The 22,614-nt window shown below is 52.1% G+C and overlaps 1 protein-coding gene across 7 annotated transcripts in view; it reads left to right on the top strand.

Moving 5' to 3' along the window:
* atp8a1 (ATPase phospholipid transporting 8A1) overlaps positions 1-22,614 on the top strand; it is a 95,873-nt gene that overhangs the window by 58,433 nt on the left and 14,826 nt on the right. For all 7 annotated transcript variants that reach the window (XR_013133949.1, XM_077021387.1, XM_077021388.1 and 4 more), the window contains 6 exons: positions 2,640-2,778; positions 5,932-5,996; positions 11,037-11,209; positions 13,291-13,474; positions 15,384-15,494; positions 22,306-22,380. Coding sequence is in view for 6 of the 7 variants with exons in the window: in XM_077021387.1 (XP_076877502.1) it covers positions 2,640-2,778; positions 5,932-5,996; positions 11,037-11,209; positions 13,291-13,474; positions 15,384-15,494; positions 22,306-22,380 (747 nt within the window). In the remaining variant the exon portion in view is untranslated. The remainder of the gene's footprint in view (positions 1-2,639; positions 2,779-5,931; positions 5,997-11,036; positions 11,210-13,290; positions 13,475-15,383; positions 15,495-22,305; positions 22,381-22,614) is intronic.

Genomic DNA, 22,614 nt, shown 5'->3' with positions numbered 1-22,614 from the left:
TGCTGGGTTCTGCTGGGTTCTGTTAAGCCCCGATGAGTCGATTCCCTGTAGCAGCAGGGGTGCGTGACCAGCTGGTTTATGTGGCACCTCTGTGTAGTAACGGAGTAACCCCACCCATGGCTGGTGGGAGGTTTTTAGCACATGGCTAAAACCGTACCATCACATTCTATTAACCACCACATGATGTGAGGTGCAGAGAGTCTGCAGAACGTCCATCCTCTCCTTCCTCCTGTAATGGAGCAGCGACGCTTCCCAGCTCCCCCTGCGACGGGTTCAGTCTGCACTCTCCTCCATCACGGAGCGCCGCGCGGGCGGGGCGGGGGGGGGGGGCGGCAGAGTGTGGACAGAGGGCCCGGCGTGGGATTACATATAGGAGGAGCTTTGTGGTGCTGGTCAAACAAGGCCCACCGACATCATTAATCACGCCCCGCTGACCCGCTGCCAAATGTGCCGAGCTGCCCAACACAAATGGGTTCCATCAATCATGCACATCAAAGTCACTGGGTAGTTACAGCGCATGACCAGCAGGGGGCTGTAGCAGGCGTGTGCTTGGTACATGAAAGCAGGCAGGTGTGAGTAGAGTTTCAATAGTCTTCAGTCTAAAGCAGACTTCAGATACTGAAGACTTGGTGGGTTAACATATTTCCTGATTATGAGACAGGTTTACACTGTAAAGAAACTTGTACATTTTTCTTTGAAACACAAACTGAGAATTTAAGCCAGTTCAAAAATAACTGAAACCAAGCCGAGATCCAGCTCTCTAGCTCATACACACACACACACACACACACACACACACACACACACACACACACACACTCATGCTCACATGCACACAGCATGACTGTGATTCAACTAAATGCCCCCACCTCTCTCTGATCTCACATGCTCATGGCAGGGTGAGCTAGCTGAACTCCACTGCTACAGCACTGGCTCCCCCTGCTGGCTAAGCTGCTGAATGCCATCCACTCCTCTCCTCACTCCCATGGCACGGCAGGTTACTGGAAAGCTTTCTCTTGCTGTGGGATGGTCAGGAGAGGTTTCGTACTGTCAGCAGGCAGGCAAAGCACTGCTGACAGGCAGCTTCTCCTCCCAAGCCTAACCAAAGCTGGGTGGGACAAGGGGGAGGGCCTTTAAACCCCCACTCAGGAACTGCTTAACTGCACCAATCTAAATAATAATTTTAGTGCATGTCATCTTGGTGTCTTATTACTGACCCAACTGAGTGGTTAGCACTGCCATTTCCCCTCCATTTAGTTGGTGCTGGTCTCTCTTGTGGGACTACTCTCCCCATGTGGGGTTAGTCTCTCTTGTGGGACTGGTCTCCCCATGTGGGGTTGGTCTCTCTTGTGGGACTGCTCTCCCCATGTGGGGTTAGTCTCTCTTGTGGGACTGGTCTCCCCATGTGGGGTTGGTCTCTCTTGTGGGACTGGTCTCCCCATGTGGGGTTGGTCTCTCTTGTGGGACTGGTGTCCCCATGTGGGGTTGGTCTCTCTTGTGGGACTGGTGTCCCCATGCGGGGTTGGTCTCTCTTGTGGGACTGCTCTCCCCATGCGGGGTTGGTCTCTCTTGTGGGACTGCTCTCCCCATGTGGGGTTGGTCTCTCTTGTGGGACTACTCTCCCCATGTGGGGTTGGTCTCTCTTGTGGGACTGGTCTCCCCATGCGGGGTTGGTCTCTCTTGTGGGACTGCTCTCCCCATGCGGGGTTGGTCTCTCTTGTGGGACTGCTCTCCCCATGTGGGGTTGGTCTCTCTTGTGGGACTGCTCTCCCCATGCGGGGTTAGTCTCTCTTGTGGGACTGCTCTCCCCATGTGGGGTTGGTCTCTCTTGTGGGACTGCTCTCCCCATGTGGGGTTGGTCTCTCTTGTGGGACTGCTCTCCCCATGCGGGGTTAGTCTCTCTTGTGGGACTGCTCTCCCCATGCGGGGTTTGTCTCTCTTGTGGGACTGCTCTCCCCATGCGGGGTTTGTCTCTCTTGTGGGACTGCTCTCCCCATGTGGGGTTGGTCTCTCTTGTGGGACTGCTCTCCCCATGCGGGGTTAGTCTCTCTTGTGGGACTGCTCTCCCCATGCGGGGTTTGTCTCTCTTGTGGGACTGCTCTCCCCATGCGGGGTTTGTCTCTCTTGTGGGACTGCTCTCCCCATGCGGGGTTGGTCTCTCTTGTGGGACTTGTCTCCCCATGCGGGGTTAGTCTCTCTTGTGGGACTGGTCTCCCCATGCGGGGTTAGTCTCTCTTGTGGGACTGCTCTCCACTACGGGGTTAGTCTCTCTTGTGGTCTCTCCACTACACGCTAGGTCTCCCATGCCACTCTGCAGGCAGTAAGCTGGGATGGTGTGTGCCGAGTCATGCTTCCTCCAGAATATTTAGAGCTAGCGGGTCTTCTCCAGCTGCCTCCCACGCCTACAACATCCACACATCACATGACCACCCAGTTCAGCCACAGTTTACATGAGCTGACCGAGCACTGTGATTGGCTAACATCACTGATTGACTAGGGAGGGCATTCATTAAGGGTTTGCTATCTAACCTACAGACTGAATCAGGTATAGGTCTTACCCCAAACGGCGCGTGGTTCCTTCCTGTGTGTCAACAGCCCTTATTGTTGTTGACTGAGCCATGCCCTTTGACCTTTGCCAGAACCTGCAGCTGTTGGGAGCCACGGCGATTGAGGACAAGCTGCAGGATCATGTCCCTGAGACCATCGAGACGCTCGTGAAGGCAGACATCAAAATCTGGATCCTGACAGGGGACAAGCAGGAGACCGCCATCAACATAGGTATTATTTATTTTCCGACCATTCTCTGTAAATGTGTTTGTATTTTGTATTTCCAATTCCTCTTGCAATCTATTCTTATTTACACACAGGCATCCCCCTCCAACCTCATGCACTATATAATGCACCATGGCCCCGCCCTCTGGCCCTCCCCCTTGCCCCACCTTCTCTCTCTGATGTGGTTTGTATCATTAGCCAAAACAGGGACCTGCTGTGAGTTTTTGCCGGCGTGCAGACAGAGTGCTCTGTGGACGCCCCGCAGGTCTGGCCTCAATCGGCCCTTTATGTGGGGCGGCTCCAGGCCACTGCTTCCTCCCCCCGACGCCCGCCTCTGCCAACCGGGCTTTTACAGACGCTCCACTCACACCAGCCGCTCTGCTCAAGGCTCTCCGCCGGCCCGCTTTAACTCTTTAAAATATGTTTGTTTACACTACTGTTGCTGCTTTTTCGTGCCCTCCTTGCACTGACACCGTGAGATCTTCAGCACATCTGGGCTCTCACGCCCAGGTGTGATGTAACGTGGTTCTGCGCATGGATACAGACGGGTAGATGTCCCAGTTATGGACTAAAGCAAAGACTGAAGATCGGCAGAAGCTATAACCCCAATACAGCTGTCCTGTCCCACCCCACAGACCAAGACACCGATTGGTGTGTGGACCGAGTTTAGGCTAGAATAGCCGTGAAAGCCAGTGTGTGAAGCCAGCAGGGTAGTGTGTTTAGCCCCCGCCATCTGCAGGAGACTAATCCCTGTCCCAACGTGTGGAGTACACACAAAAAAGAGATGCTGCTCGTGTGTGAGCTGAACTGGAGAGGAGAAGGAGAGAATGATGCAGAGAGAGGGTGGGAAAGAACTGAACAAAGGGGGGAGTTAGTGGAGGGTGGGTGGAGAGAGAAGGGTGGAGTGGAGTGAGATAAGGATGGAGTGGAGTGAGATAAGGATGGAGTGGAGTGAGATAAGGATGGAGTGGAGTGAGATAAGGATGGAGTGGAGTGAGATAAGGGTGGAGTGGAGTGAGATAAGGATGGAGTGGAGTGAGATAAGGATGGAGTGGAGTGAGATAAGGATGGAGTGGAGTGAGATAAGGATGGAGTGGAGTGAGATAAGGGTGGAGTGGAGTGAGAGAGAGAGGGTGGAGTGGAGTGAGAGAGAGAAGGGTGAAGTGAGATAAGGGTGGAGTGGAGTGAGATAAGGGTGGAGTGGAGTGAGATAAGGGTGGAGTGGAGTGAGATAAGGATGGAGTGGAGTGAGATAAGGGTGGAGTGGAGTGAGATAAGGGTGGAGTGGAGTGAGATAAGGATGGAGTGGAGTGAGATAAGGATGGAGTGGAGTGAGATAAGGGTGGAGTGGAGTGAGAGAGAGAAGGGTGGAGTGGAGTGAGAGAGAGAAGGGTGGAGTGGAGTGAGATAAGGATGGAGTGGAGTGAGATAAGGATGGAGTGGAGTGAGATAAGGGTGGAGTGGAGTGAGATAAGGGTGGAGTGGAGTGAGATAAGGGTGGAGTGGAGAGAGAGAAGGGTGGAGTGGAGTGAGAGAGAGAAGGGTGAAGTGAGATAAGGATGGAGTGGAGTGAGATAAGGGTGGAGTGGAGTGAGATAAGGATGGAGTGGAGTGAGAGAAGGGTGGAGTGAGAGAAGAGTAGAGTGAGTGAGATAAGGGTGGAGTGGAGTGAGAGAGATAAGGGTGAAGTGAGAGAAGAGTAGAGTGAGTGAGATAAGGGTGGAGTGGATTGAGAGAGAGAAGGGTGAAGTGAGAGAAGAGTAGAGTGAGTGAGATAAGGGTGGAGTGAGAGAGATAAGGGTGAAGTGAGAGAAGAGTAGAGTGAGTGAGATAAGGGTGAAGTGAGAGAAGAGTAGAGTGAGGGAGATAAGGGTGGAGTGGAGTGCACCAGTCTTTGCTGGCTGCCCTTTGCCTTTCATTGGCCTGTTTTTCTTGGCCTGTGTGTCGGCGTGGCCCTCTTAGACGGGAAAGTGCAAACAGGCAGCCTCAGGCCACGGCCCACGGCAGGCCAATCCAAACACCTCCTTCTGACCTCCACTGGCCCAGTGCGGGGCCGTTTACAGGCAGGCCGGGCCTCTGCCGTCCAGGACAGCTAATGTGACCACTGTGTAACCGTAATTACATTCCCCCTTCCACTGTCTATGCAAGGGCATGGCTGAGTAGGGGGCGTGGCTGAGTGGGGGTGGGGGGGGGTGAGGGCACCTGGGCGTGGCTGAGCAGGGGGCCTGTTGGCATTATTTAAAAACACAGGGTGTGTAGACAGGGGTTGTGGTTTGACACTGACACTAAGAGATAAACATAAGAGAGCTAGAGAGGCAGACAGAGAAGTATAAAGGCGTTAAATTTGATGCGGGTCTACAGGCCATCGCTGGGAGAAAACAGCTTTCTGTCCCAAACCCCAGAAACACTCACGCTCACACATGACACTATACTGGAGTGAGTTTTCAACTGATCACCTACAAAACCAGATGGATTGGAGTAATAATCACAGACCATTCCTGAGAAATGGAAACACACACACACACACCAGACAGGTGTCCAGTTCTCACTTTACTTTAAATACCCAGTGAACTCCCAATAAAACCCTTTCTCTATGACTTGTGGGACAGCGCTAATGTGCAGTGTAGTCCAGGTGTGTGATTACGTAACTGACCCATCCAACAGCAGGACATGCTGTTCCCAGTGGTTTAACCTCCTCTCACCTCCTCTGACCTGAAGAAAGGCCACCACCGTAATACTCCCTGTGGGAGTTCCCTTTGTCCCCCAACACACACACACACACACACACACACACACACACACACACACACCCTGGGAGTTTCTCCTCCGCTCTAACTGGGGTCTGAGTGGCCGTATATCAGCAGAAGGACATGGTTTTGCTCGGTAAGCGTTCTCCCACATCCTGGCTCGGCTGGTGGGCATCTGGGCCTGCCAGCCGTTCTCTGCCCTCCTGATTCAGACACGCAGGGCTCTGATTCAATCCCACCTCACGCCTACCACAGCCCTTCAGGATGTAGCTTCACTCTCACGTGTTGTGTTTGGTTTTCTGTGGCCTACAGTCACCGTGAGCTGTGCTGCGACACACACACACACACACGCACACACACTGATTACATGAATGTGGCTGACCGTGGCTGTGTGTTCTCTCTTGTCTCCTAGGCCACTCCTGCAAGCTCCTCACCAAGAACATGGGTCTGCTGGTGATTAACGAGGAGACTCTGGATGTAAGGATGAGTACTGTGTGTGTGTGTGTGTGTGTGTGTGTGTGTGTGTGTGTGTGTATTTGTGTGCGTGTGCGTGTGCGTGTGTGTGTGTGTGTGTGTGTGTGTGTGTGTGTGTGTGTGTGTGTGTGTGTGTGTGTGTGTGTGTGTGTGTGTTACTGTTTATAGCTCTAGTGGGAATCACTGCCTGAATCAGTTCAGTGGATGTAAAGATGTCAGATGCTTTTCAGCTCAGTGGTCCACAGGTCCACACTAAACGAGTCCCGTTCCTAAGCTGGTGCCCTGGGCGACAGGCTCGCGTCCCCAATGCCTCTTTCCTCATCTTTCACTTGTCCGTCTTGTTCCCTGTAGTCCGTCACCACCGACCCGCTGGGTCTGCTGCTCGTGATACGAGAGGTGGAGCAAAAGTCTATGACAAAAGGGTGGAGAAAGTGGGGGGTGGAGGAGGTGGTAGGGAGGGGGGAGAGGATGGGGAGATGAAGGGATGGAGGTAGAGGTGAAGAAGTGGCAGGAGAGAGAGAGCAACAGGGTGGAGAGAGTTAATGCTCCCAACAGTAGTAGCGCAGGAAGTGGTGTGGCACTGTAAGCCTCTCAGCATGGTTATGTTTAACATGTAGTAAGTTCACATACTGAGCACAGGCCTTCTGACCCTCTTTTAACCTTATGAATCCTTACACGTGCGTACACACACACACACACACACACACACACACACACACACACACACACGCACACACACAATTCAGTGAAAATATTGGGAATTCAGGGGCCTGCTGCTACAGAGAGGAAACATTAAACACGCATATGCTCATGCTCTCTCTCTCTCTCTCTCTCACTCACACACACACACACACACACACACACACACCAGCCATTCATGCAGTGCTGACCTTACTTGTTGCCTGTGGATGTTAAGGCCTCACCGCCTTAATGTAGCAAACCGTTTCAGCCTGACACACCACATGTGCACACACAGCGCGGACCCCTGGCTGTGGGCGGGCGGGGTGATGACAGGCAGCTCTCCGTCTGTCAAACAGTCCTTTAACATGATGGATGGAGTGAGGCAGAGTGCTCCCTGTAATACCTTCTGGAAGGGTTAGCGACCAGCCCTGTGCGTGTGTGCGCCTGTGTGTGTGTGTGTGGCTTCTTACTACTATTGGGGTGAAGTGCACAGGAATTGTCTCCCCATTACGCAGCTCTGAGAGGGAGAGGTCAGTCCAGCAGACGGCAGCAACACCACAAATCCCCGGTCTACTGTACATTTGAGAGAAGACAAGTGATGGATGGATGGATACATTGATAAAGTCGATGCATTATATGGATTATGTGTGTGTGTGTGTGCGTGCCCCGTGTGAAGAGTCTGCTTTACACACCCAGACACACACTCCCTGCTTCCTCGGGGTTCATGGCTGCATCAGGTTCAGAGAGCCTCTCTGATTCGTACTCTGGCCATGCTGCTCTGAGGTCCTGTCTGTCAGCTCACCGTTTATTATTGTACGTCAGCAGTGTTCTGCCTCTGCACCTTCAACACAGTGGCACAGGGTGGCATTCAACAAGTCTTTCTTCTTAACTTGGGCTGGATGACAACAGAGTTGCTAACTATAATCTGTGCGCTCCAAGATTCTTGCGGGCAGTTACAGATGCGCCCAGCACTTAACAAGCCTTCTGATTAAGTACATGTGCTCCGGTTGATAAAGGTCCAAGCTAAAGACTGTTTGGGTATGTTGGTGTGGTAGTTACTCAAGGTGCTGATGGGAAACATACTACAAAGAGAACAGCAGTTACAGTAGACTCTGTTTGGGCTATAGCAGGAAATGATCTGAGAGCTTCAGGAGCAGAGGGCATCGTGGAGGCGTGTGGCATGACTGCCTCTTCCAGACTCGCTTAGGAGAGCACAGAGCGCCTGCTGATCACTCTCTGATGGACTCCAGACACCCTTCTCATTAAGAAGGCCACAGCCTGAAGCAACACAAGTGGCTGTGTGTGTGTGTGTGTGTGTGTGTGTGTGTGTGTGTGTGTGTGTGTGTGTGCATACAGCGATTAGTTCATGTCTTCCTTCTTTCCTTCCTTCCGTCGTGCCATGCTGTCTTCCTGAAGCGGACACGCGCTCTGTAACGCTCCTTTTGACTCCAGCTGGGGATCAAAACGGATGTAGAGTTGCACGAGAACACCGAACGTTCAGTGCTTTTTTTCCAATATGCGTAACAAATTATTAGATTGTGTAACATTTGATGTTTTCAATACCGTATAAGCGAATCAAATTGCGCGTGCTACTTTGACATGCCCGCCAGCTGGCTTGAGTAACGAGAAGGCGTTTCACCTAGCAGCGTGGCTACGACCAAAACCAAAGACGTTCTCGCTCACGTCTGCGACTTGTAGGGGAAATGGGTTTAAGGAGTCAAGGGACAAAGACCACCACCCAAAAAAACCAGTATGCAGAAGGTGTAATAAAGAGGCCTATCTCACCTACACAGCAGGCAACACCAACAATTTAACTTTGCTAATCTGTAGTCTTTTCAGCTCTTTGTAGAGACCAAGCGCTTATAAGTTTAAAGGCTATGCTGGGAAAGTTGTGATTAGTTAAATGTTTAGCTGTTTTTCAGAAAAAAGAATCGCTTGTCCTGAGTGAGTTGTGCGTTTCCGTCGCAAAGCACGACTCGCACGGCAAGACGAGTATTGGGTGTACAGTTCAACCTGAAATGATGAATGTCGTCCTGTTTATTGTTACTCGGAGCTGAACTTTATCCGGTCAAGCCACCATTACATCTGTGCTTGGTACACACAAAATATGGCAGACTCCAAAGACATCCAGTCTAAATAGCAGATATTGCGATCTGACAGAACACAGACTGATGCTCAGAACATTAAACATGCAAAGAAACTCCCTAATGTAATTTCAGAATAAGCACTTAGTTTATTGTGTAATAACTTTATTCAGCTTGCTTTATTTCGCAAGACTTTATTTAAAATTGTTCAGACATTGTTCAGGTTTTTGGGGGGTTTGTTCCAGGGTATTGTTTTGGTATCAAGAATTCTGATGTTTTTGTATTGTGGCGAGTCTAGATGGGGGCCTGACGCACACCTGCCAACAAAACACTTCAATCACAGTTCCAGTTCACACACGCATACACACAGAGGCTGGAGATCTACACACACACACACACACACACACACAGAGTTCTTCAGCTAATGGAAGCGCTGTTTAATAAGACGGCAGTCTTCATCACTGCAGTTATCTATTGTCTGATCTCAGTACGTCCCTCACATATGCCCTGACGCTGTTAGTGAAGTATGTTAGAGAGGTCTGGCATCTCTATTCCAGCACATCTCTGCAGAGCTACACGTGTGTGTGTGTGTGTGTGTGTGTGTGTGTGTGTGTGTGTGTGTGTGTGTGTGTGTGTGTGTTTATGGCCCTCATCAGGGATGGCCACGCTCTTGTAGTGAAGTCCTCACAGCTGCGCTAGTCACTGACTCATTCATCCTTTTCTCCCCCACCGCTTTTTTCTTTCTCTGTCTCGCTGTGTGTGTGTGTGTGTGTGTGTGTGTGTGTGTGTGTGTGTGTGTGTGAAATTTGAGGCTGCTCTCCAAATATTTCCTTTGAGCTTGGGTTTCAGACCCTTGTTATGCCAGGAGAAGCTTGGTGAGTCTCCGAGGTGCAATCTCACTGCCACAAGGCATCCGTCCCCCATACACACACACACACACACACACACACACACACACACACACACACACACACACACACACACACACACACATAGTCTCCCCCTCAAGCCATATTCTGGCCCACTTTGTGAAGAGACAGATGATTGTTGAAGCTGTTAGGAAGAACTCTGGTACGGCTGTTGTGCTGTGTCCACCACTCCAGTGAACTGGCCGGGTACATTTATACATGTCTACACTATACATGTGAGGTGGGGGGCACACACTCTTACACCGACTCTGTTGACTCCATGAACTCTGTAGATTTCCCTGGATTTGTTCCTCTCACTTGCACGTACTCATGCACACGTACTTACACGTGCACGGCCATGTGCATACTCTTACACACACACACACACACACACAAATCTCCAACTAAAGAGAGAGATAATGGAGGAACAAGTGAGAAGGCGTGTGTGTGTGTGTGTGTGTGTGTGTGTGTGTGTGTGTGTGTGTGTGTGCGCGTGCATGCGTGTGTGTGTGTGGTGCGGGTTCTCGGGGAAAACTCCCATGATTCTCATGCTGCTATAATTCATGGTGGGAGCCACCATGAGGGTTCGGCTCTTTCAAGCGGTTCGTGGCTTCAGGGTTCAATGCCGCTCTACCCCAAACGCAGAGCGCTGTGTGGCTGTTCGCCCTCTCATCAGTCTCTCTCTTTGAACATAATTACCTTAATAATAAACCAACTTCAGCCTCTGGCTAAGACGACATTGCTAGGCTACATGAGAAGTCCTTTATGTGAGGCAGTGTGGTTGATTACGCTTGCGGGGGAGGGGGCTGTAAAATGATGTCTGCCTGAAGTCTGATGTTCATTTGTTCTTTGTCATCAGGCCAGGGTGAAGTGGAGGTTTACGCTCGTGGAAGCGTCTGTGGGAGCTGCATGCTAAGATTTCCACCCTAGGGTCCACAGCCCCAGTGACCCACTCCGCCACTGAGATGGAGGGAGAGAGAGGGAGAGAGAGAGAGCGTGAGGGGCCCGCACCCTTTCAGGGATCTGTGCTGTGCTGTTTCAGCACTTTTGGCACTTTTGTTATGGGTGTTCGGGTGCCGTGGCAGTGTGGGAGTAGCGGCCCGTGTTTGGGGGGGGGGGGTGTATCCAGGCACAAGAGCTCAGGCCCATCTGTATGCACCGCACCACGTCCTGCTGCATGACGAGAACCGGGATTACGTGCGATGCCTTCAGTAGCTGTGTTTCCCCAGCCCACAGGAAGTAGATACTAACCCTAAGAGCCACGCTGATAGTTTTACCTGTAATACAGTAGTAACATCACCATGGTGGAGTCTGAGGCTGGGCCTGTGTCGAGACTGATGTACGTTGGCCTGCGTGTGATGTGTGTGCAGGGTACGAGGGAGACTCTCAGCCACCACTGTGGCATGCTGGGAGACGCCCTGCACAAAGAGAACGACTTTGCGCTCATCATCGACGGGAAGACGCTGAAGTACGCGCTGACGTTCGGCGTGCGGCAGTCCTTCCTGGACCTGGCCCTGTCCTGCAAGGCGGTCATCTGCTGCAGGTAATGCGTGTGCAGGAACACCTGACCCCGCAGACCTCCGTCAGGTCTACAGTCACAGACGGCAGGATCCATTACTGAGTTTCAGAGCATTAACTGTAGCGTGTACCTCTCCTTGAATAAAATAAAAAGTTGGACACAGCAATAGCCCAAAGTAACAGATGCTTGTATACTGACAGGACACCCTCCTCCCCTCACACTTAAGACGCCGTAACCAGTGCCGAAATTACAGGCTGTTTAAAAGTGCGGTGATTGAGAGGAGAGTGTGTGCGGTAATGAGGCGGACTGGCCCCGCTGAGAGAACCCCACACCCGCCACCATTACTCCACGCTGGAAAAATAACAAGTGACTGAACGACAATTAGAGGAGAACCACGGCCCCTTATTTAAAGAACAAATCACCTCTGCTCCGGCTGCAACCTTTACAACACGCGGGACTACAACACGCGGGACTACAACACGCGGGACTACAACACGCGGGACTACAACACGCGGGACTACGCAAGCTCTCAAAGCAGCAGTTTAGCAGTGAGTGCAATTTTTTCAAGAGTAGCTTAACCTGAGGAGCGGACAGATATGGATCGTAGATTTCATTTGTGTGCTCACACGAACGTGTACGGTTATCTGCGGCTGACTCCGTACTGGGGGGCGTGGGGGGGGGCTCAGGTATCCGATCGAGTGTGGAAAAACGTCTGCCCAGAATCAGTGTCATTCTCCTAGCAACAACACACAGACCGCAGGTGCCGCTGTCATTATGTGGTGTATGATGTCATCGCTCTGATCTGCTTTTACTCACCCTCCACACACGCGTTTCCCGCCCCGCACCCGAGACCATCAGCAGGCCCGAGTCACAGGGCCTCCTCTGAAACCACAGCACTCCGTGATGTCATTCCCATGTGCGGGCAAGGGGACAAAACAGAGTCTCTCCCAGTGGATCCAGTTCAAAAGGAGCCGTATTCTCTGACCACTCACCCTCGTTTAAGAAATTGTTAAATACACCAGGATTCTTCAGTTTCGTAGTGGGGGGTGGCTCGTAGTTTCATAGGTAAGGCAGGCAGCCTGTGACTTTTAGGTGTTTTGATGTTGTTTTGGGTGTCTTGTAAGAAGTTGTGTTGTTTAAGTCAAATGAACGGGGACATTTGGAACAGAAGAAGCTGGTTGGTCCAAGTCAGTTGCAAACATTTGAGTTGGGATGTGATTTCCAGCTAACTTCCCTCTGGACTGCCGGTACCACGCAGTACTATGGAGGACACAAGGACACCTCCCTCCACAGGAAGGGTTCACTACGATGAAGCTCTCAGCTGCTCTGCGCCGGGAGAGTCCGAGTACAGTTTAAAGGACGGGAACAGGTCTGTGGTAGCACAGGTCAAGGTGCCCCAAGCCAGGCAGAGAAATCAAAATGGCTGTCAGCAGGAATTACTGCGGCAGCCGGAGAATCGGCCCCTGCTCCCACCGTGACGGAGCGGCTTCCTCACCAGAGCGGGAAGCGTTCAGCAGCGTCTCGCCCGCCAGCGCTAATCTGACACGACCGCATGTCTCCACGTTCCCCCGCGATCTTTCCCCTTCCCACACCGCCACAGGGCCCAGAGGGGGATCAAACACCCCCATCTCTGTGTCATCAGCTCCTTTGCGAATTAAATGATGACAAGATGAGCTCCTGAAGCCCAGAGACGTCTACGTATACCGGCCAGCGAAGCCATGAAGGATCTGGTGTGTCAGCCAAACGTCCTGCCACGCCAGCACCTTCACTGAAGCTCTGGTGACCACTGTTGTAACACGTTAATCACCTGGACACTAAACTCTGCCGCTTTGGGCTCGTTTGTGTCCGTTCATCCCAGTTTACAGAAACCCCCTATATGACTGAACCTGATAACCAGATACACTCTTATCCGTGAATAACCCAAACGCCGTTCTGATGAGTAATGCAAGCAGTATGATGATGATTTTATCAGAGCGAAAAGTATAATTGAAAATTACACAAAAAGGTTTGTAGTTTATACGTGAAAGTGCACGCGCTGTGTCATCAGGTGCTGCCGCTGTTGTCGGGGGAGAAGTTTGTTCACGCTGTCTGGTGTCTGGGTGCAGGGTGTCTCCTCTGCAGAAGTCCGAGGTGGTGGAGATGGTGAAGAAGCACGTGAAGGTCATCACTCTGGCCATCGGCGACGGCGCCAACGACGTGGGCATGATCCAGACGGCGCACGTGGGCGTGGGAATCTCCGGCAACGAGGGCCTGCAGGCCGCCAACTCCTCCGACTACTCCATCGCACAGGTGGGAGGAGCCACGTGTGACCACCACACCAGCGCTCAGAACCTCATCTTTTCAGAGGGACACGAAAACAAATTAATCCAAGATCTTAAACCTGCCCGCAAATGTATTGAATGTCTCAGCATGCTACACTATTGTCAGTCTGCTTTGTCCATGCAGTAATGCAGCTTCTGTTGGGGGGGGGGGGGGGGGGGGTCTGTGTTCGGAGAAATCTGCTTGTAGTCCATCACGCTTTAATCCCAGTGACGACATACAAAGCCCTGCTCACTGAAATTAGGCCAGAGACTAATCTATGAATCTTTTTGGGTCAAAGGATGAAATCAGCAGTCTGAGGTGAACAGGTGGGCAGAATTTCGGAGGTTGCGTGAGGTTCGTTTTACACAAGCTCCTGCGTGGTCCACCTGGGCTGAAACGGATCCCCTTGCATTTGCGTGAACCTAATCAATCGTGCTGGGTCGTCATGCGCCGTACAGGGTGGAGAACGCCCGAGGAGCCTCACACGGGCGTGAGAACAGAAGCAGCGTCTCTCATGTCCGTCTGCAATCTTCTACGGCGTCTCCCCGTTTCATGCGCCACGAAATCCGGCGGTGGGTCTCATCGCCGCATCATTTCGTGCCATCGCAGGGCTCGCGAGGCGCTCCGATACTCGCACGGAGTCCCGTGTCTCCATTGCAGAGCTGCCCGGGCGGGACAGAGGAGTCCGATCTGGCTGGGAGGCTCCGGGCCCGGAGTGGCGGCCGCGGTTGGGCCTCAGGCACCAGGTGGTGTTTGTCTGCCTGGGCTGCAGCACGGCTCATCCTGTTGTTTTAACCCACATCTCCACTTCTGGTCTGACTCCACTCACGGGGCCCTTTCTTTCTTTTCTTGACAACTGTAGAAAGTTTTGAGTTTCAGTAGCCAGTGGCACGGACCTGAGTCAGACGTATTTGGTACACAATCACCCCAAACCCAGTAGAGTGTGTGGAGTCTGTTTATAGTGAAAATGGAGATTTAGGGGACATTGATATGGGGCTCACACACGCGTACTACAAAGGGTTGTTTGGCACAAGCATATGATGGTTCTTTTGTATGATGACTCTGGAATTTCTCCTTTGATACTGCTCTGAGAACAGTTTTGCAGTTTATTCAGTATTAGGATTTGGGTTAAAGTAGCCGCACCTGGTTCAGAGCTGCGGGGGGCCCAGCTCAGGGCAGCGGGGTTGAAGCCCAGGGCCTTGTGCTCATACTGCTCTGTGTCTGTCAGCAGCTCTTTTCCCAGAGTTCCAGAGGTGAACCAGACTCTGCACCCTCGAAACTCTTCCCCGTGTATTGGACAGGGAAGTCCCTCGGCTGCTCTCCCAGCCTGACGGCCGACGTCTTCTGTCGCCTTTCCATGAGCAGACCGCTCTGTCTCTGACACGCGCCCCGTATTCGTTTACGGAACTGAGCGCAGGGTCACGGGAGACGGCACTCCCAGCGAGCATCCGGCCCCTGCACGCGGCCCTCTGCTGTCAGCGTGTTGTGAAGTGGTGCAGGAGGGGGCGGGGCTGGGCTGAGTGGGTGTGGTCAGTTGGAGGAGGGGCGGAGCAGCCTTTCGACCTACTCTCTGCTTTTCAACACCCCTCGGTCCTAACGAAGCCACGCCGACTCTCACAGGGACTAAGATGTCGGGGACGGTCTGTGAGTGGACCTGGGGTCGGCTCCCCCTGAGCTCACACGCTTCCTGAAGACAAGCGGCGATAAGATTCTGCCTTTATTTCAGAAGTTGGAGCTGCTCCACTCCTTCGCTCTGCACGGGCCACTCAGATCTGTGCGCAGTAGATCACTGAGGTGTTATGAAAAGGGCTTGTTTCTTCTCTCATGCTCTCGTCACAAACTCTCTGTTTTTCTCTTTTCTGTCCCCCCTCTCTTTCTGTCCTCTTTCTCCTCACAGTTCAAGTATTTGAAGAACCTTCTGTTGGTACATGGGGCTTGGAACTACAACCGCGTTGCTAAGTGCATCCTGTACTGTTTCTACAAGAACATCGTCCTGTACATCATCGAGGTAAGAAGGAGCAGGATGGTGAGGACCTTCACACTGCCGTCTTCCTGCCTCTCCTGCGTCGCTGGTGAAGACACAGTCCAGCTCTTGCTGTTAAAGCTGCTTTGGTGTGACTCTTGGGCGAGATGTAATCTCCTCTTTTGCTGTGGTTCTGAATGCTGGCGGAATGTGCACCCCCCTTTCCCCACACACACACACACACACACACACACACCCATCGCTCCTGTCCGTCGTCCGTCTCTGATGCCGTCTGACGTTCTGCAGAGCTGCTGCTGATAGCAGCCTCAGAGGCACAGACAGGAGCAGCCCGACAGGTCAGGGAGCCGCCTGACAGGCTGACGTTGTTATCAGCAGGGCGCTATCTGGCCCGGGTGCTGGACGGGTTTGATCTACGGCCCCATGCACTCAGGCATCATGGGAAGGGAAGACAGGGCTCTGTTCTGCGGGGGGGGAACACGTGGAGTTCAGCTCTGCGCTCACACTTAATGACTCAGGCTCTCCTCCACCACAAACCTCTCATAAAATTATCTACGGCAATAAATGTTGGTAAAAAAAATAATAAATTTTTAATGTTGGGTGAGCATATGAAAGGTTTGTTCACAGTTTTGCTGTTACACATAACTATTTATCATGAGGCTGAAGTCCCACAGTCTGACATCCGAGCCCTGGACTCCAAATATATAGCTCTCCTCAAGTCAGAACACAACAGAGATTGGGGGACAATGTGAGGGACGGATGTGAGGGACGGATGTGATGGACGGATGTGAGGGACAGATGTGAGGGACGGATGTGAGGGACGGATGTGAGGGACGGATGTGAGGGACGGATGTGAGGGACGGATGTGAGGGACGGATGTGATGGACGGATGTGAGGAACGGATGTGAGGGACGGATGTGAGGGACGGATGTGATGGACGGATGTGAGGGACGGATGTGAGGAACGGATGTGATAGACGGATGTGATAGACGGATGTGATGGACGGATGTGATGGACGGATGTGATGGACGGATGTGAGGGACGGATGTGAGGGACGGATGTGAGGGACGGATGTGATGGACGGATGTGATGGACGGATGTGAGGGACGGATGTGAGGGACGGATGTCTCATGACATGCTGGGCTTTCAGATCATCTGGATGAGCCTTTGACTCTGATTCTCTCAACCACCAAAGCCCCTGCACCACGCCAGTCTGATGTCATGAATAGGTCTGATGTCATGAATAGGTCTTCCATCAGGGGGGGCAGCGCATCAGTGAACTCTGCTAAAGATGATGCCACGCTACATTGTTCCAGACAGAAATATGAGATTCTGAAAAGAGTGCGTTTGTCAAGCCATCTTGCTCCTGCGCACCACTTGACCTCTGAACCCTCTGTCTCCCTCTCATGTTGCTTCATGTGGGGTGGTAAATCTCTGAAAGGCTTCACAGATCCCAGGCAGCCCGTGACCACGGCTGTCCTGGACACCAAAGCTAGTGCTCGCAAATTAATCTTTTTAGATGGCTTCTAGAAGTTCCTGTGAAGCTTGGCTAGAGAGAGCTTTTTATTCAGTGCACAATTTTGAGGTTTTTTGAGGTCTTCCTGAATCGCAGGGACATATTTTCATAACCGTGTTATTCATCAGCAAGCAGTATAGAGCTCCTAACTCCTCGTATCGGAGCTCCATGGGAAAATGACTTCAGACTTCAGGTACGACTTGAATTCCTTTGGTATAGGTTATTCTTACTAAATGAATTCGATATTTTAATCACTTTGTGTACCATGTATTACCCTTTTCATGCTGTTGTCTTCAGATTAGCTGAAGGTGGTCATTTTTTTCCCCCCTCAGTCAGCTGCCCTTTGACCTTGGAGCTTTGCCGTGATCGTGTTACACACATTCACATCAGTCAGGCAGGTCCTTCTCTTTATTTCTTGTTGGAGAAGCTGTAACGCTCTCTCCCCTCCAACACTCCCCCCCTCTTCACCTCCTGCGCTCTGCGCCTCTTTTTGCATCGCAGGCGTCCGCCGCACTCTCTGTCCCGTCCACGCACGGTCTTTGTCGCGGCTGGGAAGCGTTTCCCCGGCCCGCTGCGGGGCTCTTTGTCAGGACAATGGCGCCCCGGTGGCTCCTGCTGCCTCTCACTGTAGCGGACGCCTCTCCTTTGTGAGGGCCGGACATTCAAGACACTCGCGTCCCAGGTGGCGCCTCAAGAGGAGTGTTTGTTGCACTAATAGGTTTACCTCGCAGTGTGTGTAGTGGTGGTGGCGTTCTCCCCCGGGCTGTAACCTGGAACAACCAGAATGAGGATGTTAATGTGAATTTTACCCTTGTATGAGCAGCATTGTGTTATTGGGGTGTGTGTGTGTGTGTGTGTGTGTGTGTGTGTGTGTGTGTGTGTGTGTGTGTGTGTGTGTGTGTGTGTGTGTGTGTGTGTGTGTGTGTGTGTGTGTGTGTGTGTGTGTGTGTGTGTGAGATGCTTTTTAACCAGTCAAACCTTCGAAGGCTATAGGAAGTGTAACACATTGCAGGCAGCCTGTGCTGGAAAACTTGTTCTCTGTGAAATTCTTTTTCTGCACCATTTAGCAGGGAGGAATGATGGCGGGGAATTTTCAGGGTCTGCTGCTAAACAGAGATGTTTACAGCACCGCCTTTCAAAGCCCTAATCAGTGTGTGTGTGTCTGTGTGTGTGTGTGTGTGTGTGGTTATATTTTTATTATTATTATTATTATTATTTGTCTTAAACTGATCACTGTCAATCTTTCTAATCTACACTGTATACACTTCAGTTAAATAGGTCTACCATAAAACATTCTGGTAAATTGAAGTTAGCCCCTGCTGAATAATAAAGTATGGTGGAATCACCATATAAGATAAAAAAAGGTGCCGTTTCTGATTGGCTGTGAAAAACATCATCAGGCGTCCAGCAAAGGGTCAATAGAGCCAATTGTCAGAGCGCTCGGCTTGGCAAGACAAGCAACTGTCTGTGTCCAGATGCAGGAATCATCACCGCATATGATCTCATCTTCTTTTAGATAATCAGGACTACATGAAAAAATAAGTTAAATTTGACTGTTGTAGCAACAGTACTAATTAAGTACTCATAAAATGGTGCAACATTACATTTTATAAATAAAAACCTTACACTGGCGCACACACACACACACACACACTGTTGTATTTCATTGCTCCTGTTAATGTCCATCTGGGTCCTTAAGCATTTGATTGACTGGTTTGTCAGTAGTCCTCGCTCATGCTGACTGACAAGTGGCATTTATGGGGTAATTACAAGAGGCCTTCTGCAGGTCCAACCCAACTCGGGTAGGGGCCCAGGGCCCGGCGCCTCGCCCGGTGCCCTCATTATCCACCTCCTCACACCCTGCTCCCTCGTGGGCCCCTCTCTCTCCTCGTCTCCTCTCCACGCTGCCAAGGCTTTTAGCGTCTTGCTTTCTTCAGTCCTTTGCTTGTTCTTTCTCTCGGTCCCATTATGTGGGGAAGAAAAGCCAAGAGCACTGTCTGCATTTTAAGGAACATTCAGTCGGAGCCCAAGGGCCTGGGGGCGGGGTGGAGAGGACAAACCCCGCCCCTTTTCCTTCCGCCTGAACGTCTTCTCGTTTCGTACTCTCTCTTTCTTCATTGCTGACTTTTCCCGTCTGTGTCCTTCGTTTAACGGGACGAGCTATTTGGTACACGGTTTGGGGTTCGATTTGAGAAGGGCTAATGGAGATTCCGGGAGTCTCTCTGACACTGGCTGTTCCAGCGTGTGTGGTGGGGGTGTTGGTGGGGGTGGGGGCCGCACCTCGGCACCAAGCAGCGCTGAATGAAAGGAGCCGAAAAGCGGCAGCAAGCCACAGGCTTAATGAGCAGAATCAATGCGCTGCTCTCCAGAGCAGCTCGGCCAGAGCGCTGGGGCAGCACACCAACACACTCACACACACAAGTGCGTTTAGACTGCTGCCTATGAATAGAGAGGGTTTTATTTAGCACGACAAAGCAGCTCGGCCGGACGGGGCCGCAGGTCCCAGAACAGCCCAGCTGGACGGGCCCACAGGTCCCAGAACAGCCCGGCCGGACGGGCCCGCAGGTCCCAGAACAGCCCAGCTGGACGGCCCCTGGGTCCTACAACACGCCCGTGCTACTCGGCCCACAGCTTTGGCCTTTAGTCACTGCATCTGGAAGGTGTGGGTTCATGGATGGACAAGATCAGAGGTGAGCTGGGAGAAGTGCCTCTGCTTCAGGGGTGTGTGTGTGTGTGTGTGTGTGTGTGTGTGTGTGTGTGTGTGTGTGTGTGTGTGTGTGTGTGTGTGTGTGTGTGTGTGTGTGAGGGACAGAATGGGAGCTAGGGCCTGTGGCCACCATGTAAAAACAATATCATGGTAGAATGCACCTGATGGGTAGCAGAGCACTTGCTGGAATGGGTAGGCGTGGTTTGGGGGGGGGGGGGGGGGTTGTGCCTGGGGGTGTGAAAGGAAGGGCGAGGGACATTTGTTTTGAGAACATTTTCATGCATTTGCTTGCACCAGTGGGGGGGGGGGGGGGGGGGGGGGGCATGTGGGGGCCTCAGTTGGGGGTTTTGTCAAAATCAAGAATTTGTAGCAATTCATGCTTTCATAATGGAGTTAAATGAAGCGAGGAAATGTGCGCCTGGCTGCAGCCCTGCACGTCAACCCTGGGTATCTGCTCAACACACACACACACACACACACACACACACACACAGTCCATTAGCATGCAATGTCAGCCTCAGAGTACCATGGGAATCTGGACATTGTTGTGAAGTGGGCGAAGAGAAGTTGTGGTGATGCACAGAAGCATCAGTTCAGAGTCCCCTCGTGGCCGTAAAATCCGAAGACGAAAGTTTTATTATGTAAATCCTGAAATACTTCATCATTCAACGGTTCTTTACATATTCGAAACCTAAGGAGGGCAATGCATTGCAGCACTGAACGATTTCTTTCCCAACAGCTCATGTAGTTGCTCGTGTCACCCTCCCTGAAACCCTGTACCGCACATGTCATTTAAAACCCAGCAGTCTCACTACTGCGTCTCTAGCCTCTGAATCAGACGAGCAGTACGGCCTGTTCTCTCTAACGGACATATGAGGTGGTGAGCAAGGCTTCTGCGGCGTATGGTTTACATATACCTTATCTTCTCCATCTCCTGGCCCTCACATCACCCAGGGCCTCCTCTGATCCTCTCATCCCTGCTCCTCTCTCTCCAGCCCCATAACTCTCCTCGCGCAGACTGGGAGTGCAAATCCCTGCTGACGGGAGAACTGTATTTGTGGCAGGAATAGCTACATTTATTCTCAGGATGGCTGGTCCTAGGTCAGGGTCTTACCAATAGCAAAAAGGAGGAGCTCCAGTGATGCGCTCCTCTGATCTCCTCTCTCCCTCTCTCTCTCTCTCTCTCTCTCTCTCTCCACCTCCACCTTCAAGACATGAGACTGCCTCCCTGAGTAATGATGTGTGGAGCTTCAGACAAAACATTAGTTAGATTCAGGACCTTATCAAAGCCCTATAACCATCTGTTGCAGCTTTTGCTCATGGTTAAATGTCAAATTTTATAATGAATGGCCGTTTGCTTCTATATGCCCTAAAACCAAATGCTCTCTTGTCTTTTGGTTCAACTTTTTCTATTTAGATAACATTTCAGCCATGGCTTGAAAGCGAGATTTATCATCATTTGGGTTGATCACTAGAAGTTGCCTCAGCCCACAGAGAGCCTGACTGGAGTCTGAGTCTTGGTCGTGTATGGCCCCTTTGATGCTAATGGGGGCCTCAGCTCCATGATGGGAGGGAAGGGAGCTGCTGGGAGTCCCGTCATGCATCAACATCTCACACCCGCGGCCCTCACACCCGCGGCCCTCACACCCGCGGCCCCTTACACCCGCGGCCCCTTACACCCGCGGCCCCTTACACCCGCGGCCCCTCACACCCGCGGCCCTCACACCCGCGGCCCTCACACCCGCGGCCCCTTACACCCGCGGCCCCTTACACCCGCGGCCCCTTACACCCGCGGCCCTCACACCCGCGGCCCTCACACCCGCGGCCCCTTACACCCGCGGCCCTCACACCCGCGGCCCTCACACCCGCGGCCCCTTACACCCGCGGCCCCTTACACCCGCGGCCCTCACACCCGCGGCCCTCACACCCCGCGGCCCTCACACCCGCGGCCCTCACACCCGCGGCCCTCACACCCGCGGCCCTCACACCCGCGGCCCTCACACCCGCGGCCCTCACACCCGCGGCCCTCACACCCGCGGCCCCCACACCCGCGGCCCCCACACCCGCGGCCCCTTACACCCGCGGCCCCTTACACCCGCGGCTCTCACACCCACGGCCCTTACACCCGCGGCCCCTTACACCCGCGGCTCTCACACCCGCGGCCCTCAACGTGAACAAAAATCACTCTGATTGAAATGAAAGCTTGAGATCTGCTTAGTTTTATGGTACGTCCAGAATCTGTTGTAAATGTGAAGAAAGTGCTTGACATGGACGAGGGAGGGAAAACTCATTTTCCAAATGACGAACGTACAAAGCCGTTCACTTATTTTTAATATGTATTGATTTGGTAATGGTAAAAATGTTTATGTATTGATTACTATGAAACCAAAAACAAATTTTGCCGGGGAACATTGAGGTTTCTGATGGCTTTTCACAGGAGATAACAAATATTGTGTGGTAGTGTGTTTCAGCCTGTGTCAAGTAATGTAAAGACCATGAACACCGTTCCGCTCACCCATCTCATTCTGATCGACTGTGTGTGTGTGTGTGTGTGTGTGTGTGTGTGTGTGTGTGTGTGTGTGTGTGTGTGTGTGTGTGTGTGTTCTGCCTTTCAGATCTGGTTTGCTTTTGTGAATGGCTTCTCTGGTCAGATCCTTTTTGAGCGTTGGTGCATCGGCCTGTACAACGTGGTAAGTTTGTGTGTGCGTGTGTAGTTTTACTGTGAGAGAGAGTTTAGTTAAAGCACCACATCACCCCCTGTTGTGCCTAGGCAAGAAACCCATTAGACACGGCGTCATGAACAGCTTCTTTACTGCAGGCCTGTGTCATCGACATCCTGAATATCTGCCCTTTATTTATGAGGCCTTGTCAAGCCCATATTCCCCCTGTGCCCAGAACTATGTCCTGAATGTGCTACAACAACA

This window comes from Brachyhypopomus gauderio, chromosome 11 (assembly GCF_052324685.1).
Source record: "Brachyhypopomus gauderio isolate BG-103 chromosome 11, BGAUD_0.2, whole genome shotgun sequence".
In the NCBI taxonomy this organism is placed as follows: domain Eukaryota; kingdom Metazoa; phylum Chordata; class Actinopteri; order Gymnotiformes; family Hypopomidae; genus Brachyhypopomus; species Brachyhypopomus gauderio.
This window is presented reverse-complemented; position numbering and strand designations above follow the sequence as displayed.